Below are 14,704 nucleotides of genomic sequence, written 5' to 3'. Positions count from 1 at the left end.
AAATACAAAAATTAGCCAGCCATGGTGGTGCGTTCCTATACTCTCAGCTACTTGGGAGGCTGAAGCAGGAGAATTGCTTGAACCCAGGAGGCAGAAGTTGCAGTAAGCTGAAATCTTGCCACTGCACTTCAGCCTGGGGAACAGAGCGAGACTCTGTCTCATACAAAACAAAACAAAACAAAACAAAAACAAAAATGTATTTATTGACCAACTACTATGAATTCAACCCCATAATAAGTACTGTGGAATGCCAAAATAAAAAGATCTAAGTCACATTTTTTGCTTTCAAAAACCTTACTAAAAAGTTGGCAAGATAAGACATATATTAAACAATTAGAGAACAAGATAAATGATGATGGACCACTAACATGTTGGGAAAGAGTGTTTGTGACATGATGGCGGGGAAAACGAGAAAAATCGAGTAAGTCCAATTCGATACATACAATTTGAGGTGGCACATACCAACTGAAGTGCTCTGAAGCCAACTAAAAAACTTGTCAGAAACACAGTCAAATAAATAATTTAAAAATTATTGGCTTTATGGCCAGGCCTGGTGGCTCACTCCTATAATCTTATCACTTTGGAAGGCCAAGGTAGGCAGATTGCCTGAGCTCAGGAGTTCAAGACCAGCCTGGGCACAGTGAAACCCCCATCTCTCTAAAAATACACACACACACACACAATTAGCTGGGTATAAACCCAGTTACTCAGGAGGCTGAAGTACCAGAATTGCTTGAACCTGGGAGGCGGAGGTTGCAGTGAGCCAAGATTGGACCACTTCACTCCAACCTGGGAGACAGAGAGAAACTCTGTCTCAAAAAAAAAAAAAAAAAAAAAAAAAATTGGCCGTATCAGCTAATGAGTTTCTTTTCTTTTCTTTTTTTTCTTTTTTGAGACAGAGTCTCACTTTGTCACTTAGTAGAGTGCAATGATGTAATCTTGACTCACTGCAACCTCTGCCTCTGGCGTTCAAGTGATTCTCCTGCCACAGCCTTGTAAGTAGCTGGGACTACGGGAATGTGTCACCGTGCTCAGCTAATTATTGTATTTTTAGTAGAGATGGGGTTTCACCATGTTGGCTAGGCTGGTCTTGAACTCCTGACCTCAAGTGATCCACCTGCCTTGGCCTCCCAAAGTGCTGGGATTACAAGTGTGAGCCACCACACCTGGTCTACTAACAAGTTCCTATTGGGGAATTACTCTATTCATGTTCAAGCTTTAGATAGATATGAAAAATTAAATAATATGAGATACTTACATAGTTATAAATAACCATTTCATCATATTTCATATTTCAAATATATGGTGGTATAGAGAAAGAAGTTTATGTGGCCTGGGTGGTCATGGGAAGGCTTTATAAACAAAAGTGTAATTTAAGCTACATCCCCAAGAATTGGTAGAATTCAGAGAGGAGAGAAGTGAAGAGGTCACTCCAGCAGGAGCCTGGGTGTGGAAGTGTCAGATATAATTAGGGAGCAGCAGGCAGGACAGAAGACTAAACAGGCAAGCTGAACAGTATGAGAAGGCACTACTGGAAACATAGAATATGGATAGATTGTGGAAGGATTAAGATCAGGACAGCGGTTTCAGAATTTATCCTAGAAGCAAAAAGGAGACATTAAAGAGTTCCCAGTGAAGAAGATAAACCAATATTAATGTTTGTATTATATCATTGTCAATAGCCTAGATCTAGCCAGGTTGCAGCAGCACCTTGTATTTATTATTGAATGGCTCTCCAAGCCATTTCAGAATTCTTGTTCTTCTACTAATCTGCAGTCACCTTGTGGGCAGGCACAAGAAACAGGTTGCAGGGATTAGAGGTACTATTTTCATACCTCTATTCTCTGCTCATTCTATTTAAAGCATATGTTCTTGGAAAATAGTCTGAAATGCAGTGTTTTAGCCCCACACTTTGGGATGGGGCCCAGAAATCTGACACAAACCACTGCCTAGAACCTAGCATCTGGGGAAATCCTAGATTTAAGAATAGCTAGATGTGGCAAGTAAGAAAACAGCAGCATCCAGTCCTCTCACCCACTCTCAGTCACATGACCAGCGTAGGTTTTCTTACAAACTACGTTAAAGAGGAAAGTGGACATGGAGCATTTGTTGGAAAAATGTGGCCTTTCATTCTCAGCTATACCACACATTTTTATCTCTCTCGATTATTTACTCCAAAGAAAACCGTCATGGAAGGAAGAGGGACAAGAGATTGAGCTCAAGCCACCAAAGAAGGTTCAATGGTTCTGCCCACAGACAATTCACTTTTGAAGTCTTAGTAAATAAGAATTTAAAAGCCTTCTTGTCGTAGGCTACCTGCATCTCTCTGGCTGTCCTTTCTTCCAGTTCCCTCTTTTTCAAACCTGTCCAGTTTGCTTGGTTTTCTCTCTGATTGACTAGTTCGTTTGAATTTGGAGTACTTAGAGGGCTGTACCAGCCTGTAAGAGGATATCTTGTGGTCACTTAGTATGGCATGAACCACAATAGTATCACTTTCCAATGGATCTCGAAATCTGAAAAAATAAAACAAGTATTTGCAATAGTCACCATTTTGATCATTCTGCATAATTACTAGTAATAAAATAAAACTACAATACACGATTCTTATTATATCATTATATTGTGCTAGACTCAAATTTTAACATATATATAACAACAGGATGTCGTGGAAGTTGGATTGGACTTGATTAAAGAGCAAATATAATCTTTATAATGAAAATACTAAACAACTCATTATTAATCACTATAATACCAGTGCTTTCATAATACGTGGAAAAATGAAAATTTTGCAGGCAGACTGCAGTTTAATGGTAAACAGATCATATCAAACTCTGAGGAAATATAATCTACTTCCCTACATATTATATATAATAGACTATATATTGTATATTATATGTATATATATCTACACATATATAAATAGATTATTATATATAATGTGTAATAGATATATAGTTTGTGTATGTGTTTTGATGCATAGACATATAAATACATAAAACATGTTAATTATGTAAACAAATATATTAATATCTGTGTGTGAGTGAAGGGTCTCTAAATCAAAAAGTGGAAAAATAATTTTTAACTCTTATTCCCCAGAGACTAAAGAATGTTCATTCTTCACCTCACAAAATATTTTAAAAGTACATTTTGTTTTCTTAAATTATATGGTATGTGTGGTGTGTATATATGTGGGTGTTTACATACATGTGGCAATGCAATTTATTTGTACATAGTACTATAAAAAGAGCAGACCTTAAGCAGTTGAATAAAAGTAGAGACCTCCTCATTTCTACTCTTTGCCCCTCAGTTTTCCATGTTTAACGACATTTCACAAAAGTCCCAATCTATCAGATTCCCCTATTTGCCTCTGTAAAAAACATTAAGCTCAGGAAATCATACTAATCTCTAGTTCTTCTTTCTCTCATTGCCCACAGAGTCTTATTTTTAAAAGTTCTTCATCTATCTGTCAATTAAAAAAATTAAAAAATTTTTTCATCAATTACCTTGTTATTTGGGGGCATTGGTTTATAATTATCACACACACACACACACATATATGCACTTTTAATTTTAGAATTTAATTTATTTTTGTATATAGTGATTATTCCTAGCTTGTTTGCCTTTCTTACTATTTTTCTAACTTAATCTTTAAACTCTATGTCTGCTTTTAAAATGATTTACTATTTCTTTTTAATGTTCCCTTTTCTTTCATACATACTATCTTTCTCATCTCTTTAAGACTTATTTCCTTTATGTATTTGCCCACTGGAACTTTTAAATTTTAGCCTTTCCATGAGACCCAGATAACACTGAGAGGTGAAGCCAGCTGGACTTCCTGGGTCGAGTGGGGACTTGGAGAACTTTTCTGTCTAGCTAGAGGATTGTAAACACACCCATCAGCGCTATGTGTCTAGCTAAAGGATTGTAAGTGCACCAATCAGCACTCTGTAAAAATGCACCAATCAGCACTCTGTGTCTAGCTAAAGGATTGTAAATGCACCAATCAGCACTCTGTAAAAACGCACCAATCAGCACTCTGTGTCTAGCTAAAGGATTGTAAGTGCATCAACCAACACTCTGTAAAAACACACCAATCAGTGCTCTGTGTCTAGCTAAAGGATTGTAAACGCACCAATCAGCACTCTGTAAAATGGACCAATCAGCGCTCTGTAAAATGGACCAATCAGCAAGACGTGGGTGGGGACAAATAAGGGAATAAAAGCTGGCCACCCCAGCCAGCAGCAGCAACCCGCTTGGGTCCCCTTCCATGCTGTGGAAGCTTTGTTCTTTTGCTCTTCACCATAAATCTTGCTGCTGCTCACTCTTGGGGTCCACACCACCTTTAACAGCTGTAACACTCACCACGAAGGTCCACTGCTTCATTCTTGAAGTCAGCGAGACCAAGAACCCACTAGAAGGAACCAACTCGGGACACACCTTGGCAACCCAGATGGGACATCGCCATGCAGTGAGTACCATCAGACCCCTGTAGCTTGCTATTCTGTCCTATTTTTCCTCGCAATTCAGGGGCTAAATACCAGGCACCTGTCAGCCAGTTAAAATCAACTAGCATGGCCGCCGGACTAAAGACATGGGTGTCAGGTTTTCTGGGAAAGGGCTCTCTAACAGCTCCTTCTCTTTGGAGTTGGGAGCGTTGGTTTGCCTGGAACCAGATTCCGCGTTTCCTGTACTTCTGGGCTGAGCCAAGGGTCGACAGAGAGGAAAGTCATTCAGCTCAAGGGTCCTGACAAAAAGTTGGTTGACCCTGTAGCCATGAGCGGAACTCTCAAAGTCATGTCACCCAAGTGAGACTCACCCATCTATCCTATCTATCCTGATCCTTGCCTCCTGGGTCCTAATGGCTGTCAGACAAACTTCCTCCCACCTCTCTTCTCCAAGGCTAGTCCCACTTCTAAAAACCACTCCCTGTCTCTGGTGCTTTTCTAGTTTCTCCTATAAGAATGATTTCTAGTATCAACTTCAGGACTTTGTTCCCTTCTTTAGGCACCTGGGCTCACCAATCAGAAAGACATAATTTTTGCCCAAAGACCCTTTGGGTGGGGAGACCAACTATCCTTTTAGGATCCTTCCTCATACCAGCAGGCCTAACAGAAGCTATTCCTGAGGCTAGGATATGGGGAGCTTCAGAAATGATATCCTTCCTATTCAAGTGAGGACAAAAGGCATCACTTTTCCAACCCTGGAGATCCCTTCCCTCCCTCAGGGTATGGCCCTTTACTTCATTTTTGGGGCATAACATCTTTACAGGATGGGGTAAAGTCCCAATACTAACAGGAGAACACCTAGGACTCTAACAGGTTTTCGAGAATGCATTGGTAAGGGCCACTAAATCCAACCTTCCTCAGTCCTCTTTGTGGTCTAAGAGGAAAACTAGTGTTTCTGCTGCTGCATCGGTGAGCACAACTATTCCGATCAGCAGAGTCCAGGGACCACTGAGGTTCTTGGGAAAGAGGGGTTTCTGCTGCTGCGTCGGTAAGCGCAACTATTCCGATCAGCAGGGTCCAGGGACTGTTGCAGGTTCTTGGGCGGCGGGGGGGGTAAGTAAACAAACCAAAATCGCTGGCAGTTTTTCCTTTCACATGGGAAACACTCAGGCATCAACAGGCTCACCCTTGAAATGCATCCTAAGACACTGGGACCAACTTGACCCGTAAACCCTGAAAAAGAGGTGGCTCATTTTTTTTTCTGCACTACAGCCTGGCTCCAATATTCTCTCTCTGATGGTGAAAAATGGCCACCTGAGGGAAGTATAAATTACAACACTATCCTGCAGCTTGACCTTTTCGGTAAGAGGGAAGGCAAATGGAGTGAAATACCTTATGTCCAAGCTTTCTTTTCATTGAAGGAGAATCCACAACTATGCAAAGCTTGCAATTTACATCACACAGGAGGACCTCTCAGCTTACCTCCATATCCTAGCCTCCCTATAGCTCCCCTTCCTATTAATGATAAGCCTCCTCTAATCTCCCTCATCCAGAAGGAAACAAGCAAAGAAATCTCCAAGGGACCACAAAACCCCCCAGGCTATTGGTTATGTCCCCTTCAAGCTGCAGAGGGAGGGGAATTTGGCTCAACCCAGGTACATGTCCCCTTCTCCCTCTCTGATTTAAAGCAGATCAAGGCAGACCTGGGAAAGTTTTCAGATGATCCTCTTAGGTACATAGATGTCCTACAGGGTCTAGGACAAACCTTTGACCTCACTTGGAGAGATGTCATGGTATTGTTACATCAAACCCTGGCCTTTAATGAAAAGAATGCAGCTTTAGCTGCAACCCAAGAGTTTGGAGATACCTGGTATCTTAGTCAAGTATATGATAGAATGACAGCCGAAGAAAGGGACAAATTCCCTACCAGTCAGCAAGCCGTCCCCAGTATGGATCCCCACTGGGACCTTGACTCAGATAATAGGGACTGGAGTTGCAAACATCTGTTGACCTGTGTTCTCAAAGGACTAAGGAGAATTAGGAAAACACCCATGAATTATTCAATGGTGTCCACCATAACTCAGGGAAACAAAGAAAATCCTTCTGCCTTCCTTGAGCAGCTACAGGAGGCCTTAAGAAAATATACTCCCCTGTCACCTGACTCCCTCGAGGGTCAACTGATCCTAAAAGATAAGTTTATTACCCAATTAGCCACAGGTATCAGGAGAAAGCTCCAAAAGCTTGCCCTGGGCCCTGAACAAAATCTGGAGGCATTACTAAACCTGGCAACCTCCGTGTTCTATAATAGGGACCAAAAGGAACAGGCTGAAAAGGAAAAGTGAGATCAGAGAAAGGCCACAGCCTTAGTCATGGCCCTCAGACAAACCTCAGTGGTTCAGAGAGGACAGAAAATGGAGCAGGCCAATCACCTGGTAGGGCTTGTTATCTGTGTGCTTTGCAAGGACACTTTAAAAAAGGTTGTCCAATGAGAAACAAGCTGCCCCCTTGCCCACGTCCACTATGCTGAGGCAATCATTGGAAGGTGCACTGCCCCAGAGGACAAAGGTTCTCTGGGCCAGAAGCCCCTAAACAGATGATCCAACAACAGGACTGAGGGTTTCCGGGGCAAGCACCAGCTCATGTAATCACCCTCACTGAGCCCTGGGTATGTTTAACCATTGAGGACCAGGAAATTGACTTCCTCCTGGACACTGGCACAGCTTTCTCAGTGTTAATCTCCTGTCCCAGACAGCTGTCCTCAAGGTCTGTTACCATCCGAGGAATCCTGGGACAGCCTGTAACCAGGTATTTCTCCCACCTCCTCAGTTGTAATTGGGAGACTTCACTACAGATAGTAAGTATGCTTATCTAATCCTACATGCTCATTCTGCAATATGGAAAGAAAGGGAGTTCCTAACCCCTGGAGGAACCCCCATTACATATCACAAGGAAACCATGGAGTTATTGCACACAGTGCAAAAACCCAAGGAGGTGGCAGCCTTACACTGCCAAAACCATCAAAAAGGGAAGGAGAGGGGAAAACACCAGCAAAAGTGGCTGGCAGAGGCAGGGAAAGACCAGCAGAGAGGAAAGAGAGAGGAAGAGGCAGAGAGATAAAAAGAGAAAGGGAAAGAAATGAAGTCAAAAAGAAAGAGAAGGAAAGAGACAGAGGAAGAGACAGACAAAGAAGGAGTCAGAGAGGAAGAGAGAAAGAGACAGAAAGAGGAAGAGACAGACAAAGAGGGAGTCAGAGAGAGAGAGAAAGACAGAAAGTCAAAGAGAGAGAGGAAGAGACAAAGAGGGAATCAGAAAGAGAGAAAGAGACAGACAAAGAAGTCGAAGAGAAAGAAAGAGAGATGGAAGTAGTAAAGAAAAAAGAGTGTACCCTATTCCTTTAAAAGCCAGAGTAAATTTAAAACCTATAATTAATAATTGACAGTCTTCTCCGTGACCCTCTAACACTGCAATACCACCTTGTTGTCAGTGTAAACAAGGGTGTAGCCCGAAAGCACTGACGCCACTGACAACCCATAGCCTTCCTATCAGAGATCCTTGGCCCAGTGGCCTACAGATGTCCCAGATGCATTCAATCTGTGGCAGCAGCTGCTTTGCTAGCAGAAGAAAGTTGGAAAATAACTTTTAGAGGTAACCTCATTGTGAGCGCACCTCACCAGGTCAGAAATATTCTAAGTCAAAAAAATAGGAAAGGCAGAGGGGTAGCTTACTGGCTCAAATCTTGAAGTGTGCTCGCGGCAGCCACCCCCTTCTGCGCGGTCACGCCGAGCCAGCGCCTGGGCCTGGAACAGGGCGGTAGTCCCCCAGCTTCGCCCACCACCTCTCTACCATGGACCCCCGCAAAGTGAACGAGCTTCGGGCCATTGTGAAAATGTGTAAGCAGGATCCGAGGGTTCTGCACACCGAGGAAATGCGCTTCCTGAGAGAGTGGGTGGAGAGCATGGGGGGTAACGTACCACCTGCTACTCAGAAAGCTAAATCAGAAGAAAATACCAAGGAAGAAAAACCTGATAGTAAGAAGGTGGAGGAAGACTTAAAGGCAGACGAACCATCAAGTGAGGAAAGTGATCCAGAAATTGATAAAGAAGGTGTGATTGAACCAGACACTGATTCTCCTCAAGAAATGGGAGATGAAAATGCAGAGATAACGGAGGAGATGATGGATCAGGCAAATGATAAAAAAGTGGCTGCTATTGAAGCCCTTAATGATGGTGAACTCCAGAAAGCCATTGACTTACTCACAGATGCCATCAAGCTGAATCCTCGCTTGGCCATTTTGTATGCCAAGAGGGCCAGTGTCTTCGTCAAATTACAGAAGCCAAATGCTGCTATCCGAGACTGTGACAGAGCCATTGAGATAAATCCTGATTCAGCTCAGCCTTACAAGTGGCGAGGGAAAGCACACAGACTTCTAGGCCACTGGGAGGAAGCCGCCCATGATCTTGCCCTTGCCTGTAAATTGGATTATGATGAAGATGCTAGTGCAATGCTGAAAGAAGTTCAACCTAGGGCACAGAAAATTGCAGAACATCGGAGAAAGTATGAGCGAAAACGTGAAGAGCGAGAGATCAAAGAAAGAATAGAAGGAGTTAAGAAGGCTCGAGAAGAGCATGAGAGAGCCCAGAGGGAGGAAGAAGCCAGACGACAGTCAGGAGCTCAGTATGGCTCTTTTCCAGGTGGCTTTCCTGGGGGAATGCCTGGTAGTTTTCCCGGAGGAATGCCTGGAATGGGAGGGGCCATGCCTGGAATGGCTGGAATGCCTGGACTCAATGAAATTCTTAGTGATCCAGAGGTTCTTGCAGCCATGCAGGATCCAGAAATTATGGTGGCCTTCCAGGATGTAGCTCAGAACCCAGCAAATATGTCAAAATACCAGAACAACCCAAAGGTTATGAATCTCATCAGTAAATTGTCAGCCAAATTTGGAGGTCAAGCGTAATACCCTTCTGATAAATAAAGCCCTTGCTGAAGGAAAAGCAACCTAGATCACCTTATGGATGTCGCAATAATACAAACCAGCGTACCTCTGACCTCATCAAGAGAGCTGGGGTGCTTTGAAGATAATCCCTACCCCTCTCCCCCAAATTCAGCTGAAGCATTTTACAGTGGTTTGCCATTAGGGTATTCATTCAGATAATGTTTTCCTACTAGGAATTACAAACTTTAAACACTTTTTAAATATTCAAAATATTTAAAGCAAATTTAAAGGGTCTGTTAATTCTTATATTTTTCTTTACTAATCATTTTGGATTTTTTTTTCTTTGAATTGGGCAGGGAAGATATGTATGGAAGATTATTGCTCTAATTTGAGTGAAATAAAAGTTACTAGTGCAAGGCAAACATAACTCATTTGAGGATAAAATTTGTGTTGGATATGTGGTTCCTGATGCATTTTGACTTGTCTTTTTAAATGCTTTATCTTTTTCTTTAAAGATTTATTTCAATAAACTAATTGGGACCACCCGTATTTCAGTAGGACCTGGGTAGGGATTGGAAGTACTTAGCAGGGCAGCAGCAATCTTGCTGTGTTTTATATAACATGCATCCTTGGGCAGGTTGCCCTTAAATCTTACACTGTGGTGAAGGGATGATTTTTTTTGTAATGCTGCAGTAGAGTTGGAGTTCTCTTCTTGTCCAGTATATCCAATAAGTGTTTCATATTATTTCTACATAAGGGAAATGAGGGAGTACTTTTCTTTTTATATTTCTATGCTTAAAATTCTCTTTCCTAGTCAAAAATTGCCCAGCTCTGTGTTTGTTTTCTGCTTGTTACATTTTTCTCCCTTACTTTTCTTGGGCTAAAGACAGGCTTTTGCCACCAGCATCATCACTGCTATCATCATTAACAGCATAACTATACAAGCATATTTAACGCTGAGTTTAATTTAATATGTAATACATATGGTAATTGTAGGGTAATACCCACAACAACTGTAGTTTCTTACTTGGCCAAGAGAATGCTTATTTAAGTGTTAGACTTCCATTCTGGCAAAATCTTGCCATATCAGAAGACATTGGAAAGAGGGATTCCCTTTGGTGTTTGGTCTTCTACTTAGAAAATACTTATTGCAGTTAGAGTTTATCTTGTAGTATTCATCTTTGTATTCTGAAGATAATATGGTTTGAATTAAATTGATATACACAGAGGGGAACCAATTTTTTTTGATCCAATGTGAATTATAAATGAGATAATCCACAGTTATTCATTGTGGAGTTGTTGAGACTATGAAAGACTCATTGTCTTTGTATTCAGCTCTTAAATAGTGTAACCATACCCCCACCTCTGCTTGCTTTCTTTCCCTCCCCTCCGATGATAAAGAAAATGATAAATTTTCAAAAAAAAAAAAAAATCTTGAAATGTGGGGCTGTTCTGTTGGAAAAAGACAATTTGACCCAGCAGATTTACTAATAAGGGATCTAGATCTTGATTGGTTGCCATACAGGGGTCCGACCAGACCTAGGAGGAACTCCCTTCAAGACAGGACGATAGATGGTTCCTCCTGGGCGATTAAGGGAAAAAGACACAATGGGTATTCAGTAAGTTATAAGGAAACTCTTGTAGAAGCAGAGTTAGGAAAATTGCTTAATAATTGTCCGCTCAAACGTGCGAGCTGTCTGCACTCAGCTAAACTTGAAAGTACTTACAGAATCAGGAAGGAGCCATCTATGCCAATTCTAAGTTAATATGGACTGAACGAGGTCTTATTAATAGCAAAGAATAACTGAAATCCCAAACTTACAAGGTTTTCAACAAAAGTAAAGTTTGCTAAAAGTTAACAGTGTAACATGTATTATCCTAACCTCTAATCTTGAGGAAATCAGACCCTATCAGTATCCCTCAAAGATCAAGTCCATCAGCACAGAGCCATACAACTAATACCCCTACTTATAGGGTTAGGAATGGCTACTGCTACAGGAACTGGAATAGCCAGTTTATCTACTTCATTATCCTACTACCACACACTCTCAAAGGATTTCTCAGACAGTTTGCAAGAAATAACGAAATCTATCCTTACTCTACAATCCCAAATAGACTCTTTGGCAGCAGTGACTTTCCAAAACTGCCAAGGCCTAGACTTCTTCACTGCTGAGAAAGGAGGACTCTGAACCTTCTTAGGAGAAGAGTGTTGGTTTTACACTAACCAATCAGGGATAGTATGAGACGCTGCCCGGTGTTTACAGGAAAAAGCTTCCGAAATCAACTCTTACAACACCTTTCAAACTCTTACACCAACCTCTGGAGTTAGGCGACATGGCTTCTCCCCTTTCTAGGTCCCATGCCAGCCATCTTGCTATTACTTGCCTTTGGGCCCTGTGTTTTTCGCCTCCTTGTCAAATTTGTTTCCTCCAGGATTGATGCCATCAATCTACAGATGGTCTTACAAATGGAACCTAATGAGTTCAACTAACAACTTCTACCAAGGACTCCTGGATTGACCCACTGGCCCTTTGCCTGACCTAGAGAGTTACCCTCTGGAGGACACTATAACTACAGGACCCCTTCTTTACCCCTATCCAGCAGGAAGCAGCTAGAGCAGTCATCACCCAATTCCCAACAGCAGTTGGGGTGTCCTGTTAAGAGGGGGGATTGAGAGGTGAAGCCAGCTGGACTTCCTGGGTTGAGTGGGGACTTGGAGAACTTTTCTGTCTAGCTAGAGGATTGTAAATGCACCAATCAGCCCTCTGTGTCTAGCTAAAGGATTGCAAATGCACCAATCAGCGCTTTGTGTCTAGCTAAAGGATTGTAAATGCACTAATCAGCACTCTGTAAAAACACACCAATTGGCACTCTGGGTCTAGCTATAGGATTGTACATGCACCAATCAGCACTCTGTAAAAACGCACCAATCAGCACTCTTGTCTAGCTAAAGGATTGTAAATGTACCAATCAGCATTCTGTAAAATGGACCAATCAACACTCTGTAAAATGGACCAATCAGCAGGACGTGGGTGGGGACAAATAAGGGAATAAAAGCTGGCCACCCCAGCCAGTAGCAGCAACCCGCTCAGGTCCCCTTCCATGCTGTGGAAGCTTTGTTCTTTTGCTCTTCACAATAAATCTTGCTGCTGCTCAGTCTTTGGGTCCGCACCACCTTTAAGAACTGCAACACTCGCTGCAAAGGTCCGTGGCTTCATTCTTGAAGTCAGCAAGACCAAGAACCCACTGGAAGGAACCAACTCCAGACACAACATGAAGGAAAATATAGCTGGTTTTGATCACATAAAAATTAAAAATTCTGCACAGTTAGAAAAATATGAAAAAAGTTTAAGGCAAATGGCAGAGCAGGAGAAAGCATTTACAATATGTAGAATAACTGGCAAATATCTGTAATAGAGATAAAGAGGCTAAAATTAAAAATAATGTGGGAAATAAACAGAACCCAAAGGAAAATGAACAAGAAATCTAAACAGACAATTCTCAGAAGAATACATATAAATGAACCATAGGCACATGAAAGGAAATGCTGAACCCCACCAATAATAAAAAGGATGCAGATTATTCAATCAAGAGTTATTATATTTTGCCTGTTAGATTGGTAAAGATGAAAACGTTGGTGATACCCAGTGTTATTTGGTACAACCTTATCCTCTCCCCACATTCCAATCAGATAGCTGGCTAAATTCTTATTATCTCCTTCCATATGTTCCCTGAAAACATGATGCTATGGTGGATGGAGGGTCCCCAGACCAGGGACAGAAAGCAGGAGTTAAGGAAAAGAGTATTTGATAACAAGGACGTGGGGAGGCAGAAGTGAACCCTGACTCGGAGGAGGATGGGCAAGTGGGTCCCAGAGCTGTGGGCACTTGTTCCCTGCATCTGAAAGCATCTGGGGAGATGGTAAGGCCTTAAGAGTGATGCCTATATGTGTGTTTGATCTATGGCACAGGAGGCTCCTGGTCTCACAAAACATTGCCTGCTCCAGCAGAGCACAGAAACCACAGAATCAAAGGACTAAAAGAATCAGGCAGTCTGAGAAAATGAGACAATGAGCTCCAGCAGTACTAAGACTGACTTTCCTATCTTCTTGATGGAATAGAAACCCAGAGTCAAAGTCAGATTTAAGTCAGTTTAAATAAAATAAAGAACAGCCACGTACTTACATACCTAAGTTTGTGAGTTAGGATTCATATATATATATACTGTATATATATATACTGTGAATACTTATTAAAGCCAAACATAGGCTGCTATGTTGAGCGTTCTTCCTGAGAGGAACTTCTTCACCACTTTCATCTTTTAGCATGTAGTTATAATTCAGGGATTCAAATGTTGAAATATTAGCCAGGAACTCAATTATTCAGAGATTATAGTTTTCAGGGTGAAGTACCAGAGAGGAGACAGCTGCACGAGAGAGAGAGAGAGAGAGAGAGAGAGAGAGAGAGAGAGAGAGAGAACCAGAGTCAGAGAGAGAGAGCTCTGAAGATCTGCAGAGGGCTCCCTTCCACTCTGCAGTTTTAAGCACTGATCAGCACTGCATGAGGAGGAGTCTACCTGAGGCTGGGAAAAGAAACACCAGAAAGGACCAGGCAGAATCATCCACAGATCTCACACAGTTGAAATAACTTGTGTTCCCATAAACCTGATAATACATGGGACATAGGATATACTACTCAGAAGAGTGTTGTCTTAGTAGCTGGAAAAAAATTAGCCCTAGACTGAAGGCTGCCCTGATCTCACCTAATAAAGATTAAAGGCAAGCCTCAAAAAAAAAAAAAAAAAAAAAAAAAAAAATATATATATATATATATATATATATATATTTCCATGTAACTTAACTGAATTCCAGAACAAAGTTCAAGAATATTTAAAAGTATACAGAGATTAAAATGGCAGATAGGAGGCAGGATTAGCTTGCAGATGGGGACAGAGCATCATGTGGAGACTCACATCATGAACTTTTGCTCCAAGAACTACCACAGGAACATACTCAGAAAAGTTGAAAGAATCCACAGACCCTCTGAAGGAACTGGATCACGGACGCAGGTTCCCTGAAATGCCAAAAAACGGAATCTGCTTGCCTTCTCAATGGGGAGGCTCCTGGTCTGGGGCAGTTCTCAGCTCTGCTCAGCAGCTGCCTGGAAATAGACTTAGTGCTGTTAGGAGGGTATGGTAGGAGTGAGATCAGCCTTTAGGACTGTGGGTTGCATGGGAGTGGGGTCAGGCCTATCACTACCAGCTTTCCTCAACTTCCCTATATGACTCAGCAGAGGCAGCCATAATCCCCCTAGGAATATAACTCTAT

At 41.9% G+C, this 14,704-nt stretch overlaps 1 protein-coding gene and 1 pseudogene across 8 annotated transcripts in view; one reads left to right on the top strand and one right to left on the bottom strand.

The window, feature by feature from the left end:
* The window catches only part of LOC105470390 (cilia and flagella associated protein 44), a 150,139-nt gene that overhangs the window by 47,951 nt on the left and 87,484 nt on the right, over positions 1 to 14,704 (bottom strand). For all 8 annotated transcript variants that reach the window (XR_011620348.1, XM_011722332.2, XM_071092407.1 and 5 more), the window contains one exon: positions 2,317 to 2,513. Coding sequence is in view for 7 of the 8 variants with exons in the window: in XM_011722332.2 (XP_011720634.1) it covers positions 2,317 to 2,513 (197 nt within the window). In the remaining variant the exon portion in view is untranslated. The remainder of the gene's footprint in view (positions 1 to 2,316; positions 2,514 to 14,704) is intronic.
* On the top strand, positions 8,212 to 9,478 carry LOC105470389 (hsc70-interacting protein pseudogene; annotated as a pseudogene).

Source organism: Macaca nemestrina, chromosome 2 (assembly GCF_043159975.1).
Source record: "Macaca nemestrina isolate mMacNem1 chromosome 2, mMacNem.hap1, whole genome shotgun sequence".
NCBI classification, from domain to species: domain Eukaryota; kingdom Metazoa; phylum Chordata; class Mammalia; order Primates; family Cercopithecidae; genus Macaca; species Macaca nemestrina.
This window is presented reverse-complemented; position numbering and strand designations above follow the sequence as displayed.